Below are 2,300 nucleotides of genomic sequence, written 5' to 3' on the forward strand. Positions count from 1 at the left end.
CCCCAACGGCTCGGCCAGCGCAGAGATGAACGTCCACAGGAACGCCTTGCACCGGCTGTCCGTGGCAAAGTACACGGGCGTAGCCACGGCGATGCCCTCGGGGATGTTGTGCAGCGCAATGCCGATGGCGAGCACCGCCCCCACGCGCACGTCGCGCATGGCTGCGATGTATGTGGCGACGCCTTCGGGGAGATTGTGGATTGCAATGGCCACGGCGGTGAGGACCCCCGTCCGGTTGAGCTGATGGCGGGACTTGGCGTTGAACTTGATGGTCTTTTCGTCGTCGAGCTTGGAATTGGCGACGGGGGTGCCCGTGGCGTGGAAGTGGGGAAGCGTCGGGTCCACGGCGACTTCGAGCGCCTGCAGGTCGGCCACGTCGAGTTCGTCAGAAAAGTCGGGCGAGATTTTGTGCACAATCCAGTCCATGACGTAGATGATGCAGAAGCCCGTGACAAAGCACGCCGTACCCGCGAGCCACGAGTTGCCCTGGCATGTCTGGTCGCATTCGTACTCGCCGTCAGCGTTGTCCTCGCCAAGGCCCGCCGTGAACCCCTCGACGCTCTTGCCGTAGATTTCCACGAGCGAAATGAAGAGCATCACCCCCGCTGACAGGGAGAGCGCCACCGACAGACTCTTGGGGCTCGCGAGGTGCACGAGGCTCTTGCTGAACACGACCGACCCGCCGATGCACGTGGCGAGGCCGGCGGCGATGTTGAGCGCAAACGCGATGCCGACATTATGTCCAGTAGCAACCATGTCAAGATATGGGAAATTGGAGAATGTTAATGGGGCTGTCCAAGTTCGACAAAGCTGGGTTGGCGTTGGTGGTGGAGGAAGATCTTTGGGACATCGCGATGTGGTCGGTTACAAAGTTGAAGTGGTTGGCGAAGTTGCACCAATCACAGACATTCTACGATTTGATTCGCACAGGTCGTACGACAAGTGCCCATTTATCTGGCGGAAAATCGTCTGAACATAATGTTGTGTGTTATTTTCAGTGACCCAAGAGCCTACTGTACCGTCCACCAACTTGTTTAAGGGTTAATTGAGTTTGGATTATCATTTTTAAGACACTCCTCCGGGAGGGCCGATACTAGAACTAACTTGTTTCACGGTAAATGAGTGATAAGTGCATTCCACACAAAGTACGCAACGTGGGGTTTTTATATGGCTTCCTTGAATTTCTCGCGTTTGACATGTTGGGTTCACTGCGAAAGTGCCAGATATCGTACTACAAGTACTCGTACAGTACTACGTACTGTTTTGCTTCGAAGATGCAGCAAGCTTACTTCCTCCCCATGACTTCAGCTTACTAAGTACTACGTAGTACTACTAGTAGTACTAGTACCAGTGAAGTTCCAACTTCCAATTTCAGCGGAGTAATGTGACATGTGGTTATATCTCAACCTCACGATCCATGAGATTTCTGAGAAATATCGACACTCCTACGTACAGATCCCGGGTGTACTCCGGAGTATTTATACCGCTGTGGTATTATTGACTTAATGTTACAGTAGTCCTCGGTGTACTTGATACGCGTTGACTTCGGCGCGATACATAATTAGACGCCCGCTTCCAAACACAAATGATTTCACTCATCACCAGCCCCAAGGTTCTCCATGTACAGTACAGTACTGTTGCAGTATGGACTCTACATTTGGACACATACGATCCAAAACCCACGAAAACAAGATGTGGAACAGCTGAACACAGTTGTAGGCATGTGTTTGGCCGCATCCGACCAAGTATGCCAACAAGTTTTCAGTAGAGTTGAACCTGTTTTGATGCCACTGCGAAAAGTAGTCGTACGACCTGTGCGAATCAAATCGTAGAATGTCTGTGATTGGTGCAACTTCGCCAACCACTTCAACTTTGCAACCGACCACATCGCGATGTTCCAAAGGTCTTCCTCCACCACCAACGCCAACCCAGCTTTGTCGAACTTGGACAGCCCCATTAACATTCTCCAATTTCCCATATCTTGACATGGTTGCTACTGGACATAATGTCGGCATCGCGTTTGCGCTCAACATCGCCGCCGGCCTCGCCACGTGCATCGGCGGGTCGGTCGTGTTCAGCAAGAGCCTCGTGCACCTCGCGAGCCCCAAGAGTCTGTCGGTGGCGCTCTCCCTGTCAGCGGGGGTGATGCTCTTCATTTCGCTCGTGGAAATCTACGGCAAGAGCGTCGAGGGGTTCACGGCGGGCCTTGGCGAGGACAACGCTGACGGCGAGTACGAATGCGACCAGACATGCCAGGGCAACTCGTGGCTCGCGGGTACGGCGTGCTTTGTCACGGGCTT

At 53.4% G+C, this 2,300-nt stretch overlaps 2 protein-coding genes across 2 annotated transcripts in view; one reads left to right on the forward strand and one right to left on the reverse strand.

Moving 5' to 3' along the window:
- Positions 1-756, reverse strand: part of H257_02890 (hypothetical protein) — a gene marked incomplete at both ends in the record, with an annotated part of 949 nt that extends 193 nt beyond the window's left edge. The window contains one exon of the mRNA XM_009826713.1: positions 8-756. Coding sequence (XP_009825015.1) covers positions 8-756 — 749 coding nt within the window. The remainder of the gene's footprint in view (positions 1-7) is intronic.
- A 1,230-nt stretch (positions 757-1,986) lies between these two features.
- H257_02891 (hypothetical protein) overlaps positions 1,987-2,300 on the forward strand; it is a gene marked incomplete at both ends in the record, with an annotated part of 3,071 nt that continues 2,757 nt past the window's right edge. Inside the window, one exon of the mRNA XM_009826714.1 lies at positions 1,987-2,275. Within this exon, the coding sequence (XP_009825016.1) occupies positions 1,987-2,275 (289 nt within the window). The remainder of the gene's footprint in view (positions 2,276-2,300) is intronic.

Source organism: Aphanomyces astaci, assembly GCF_000520075.1.
Source record: "Aphanomyces astaci strain APO3 unplaced genomic scaffold supercont1.5, whole genome shotgun sequence".
Lineage (NCBI taxonomy): Eukaryota > Oomycota > Saprolegniomycetes > Saprolegniales > Verrucalvaceae > Aphanomyces > Aphanomyces astaci.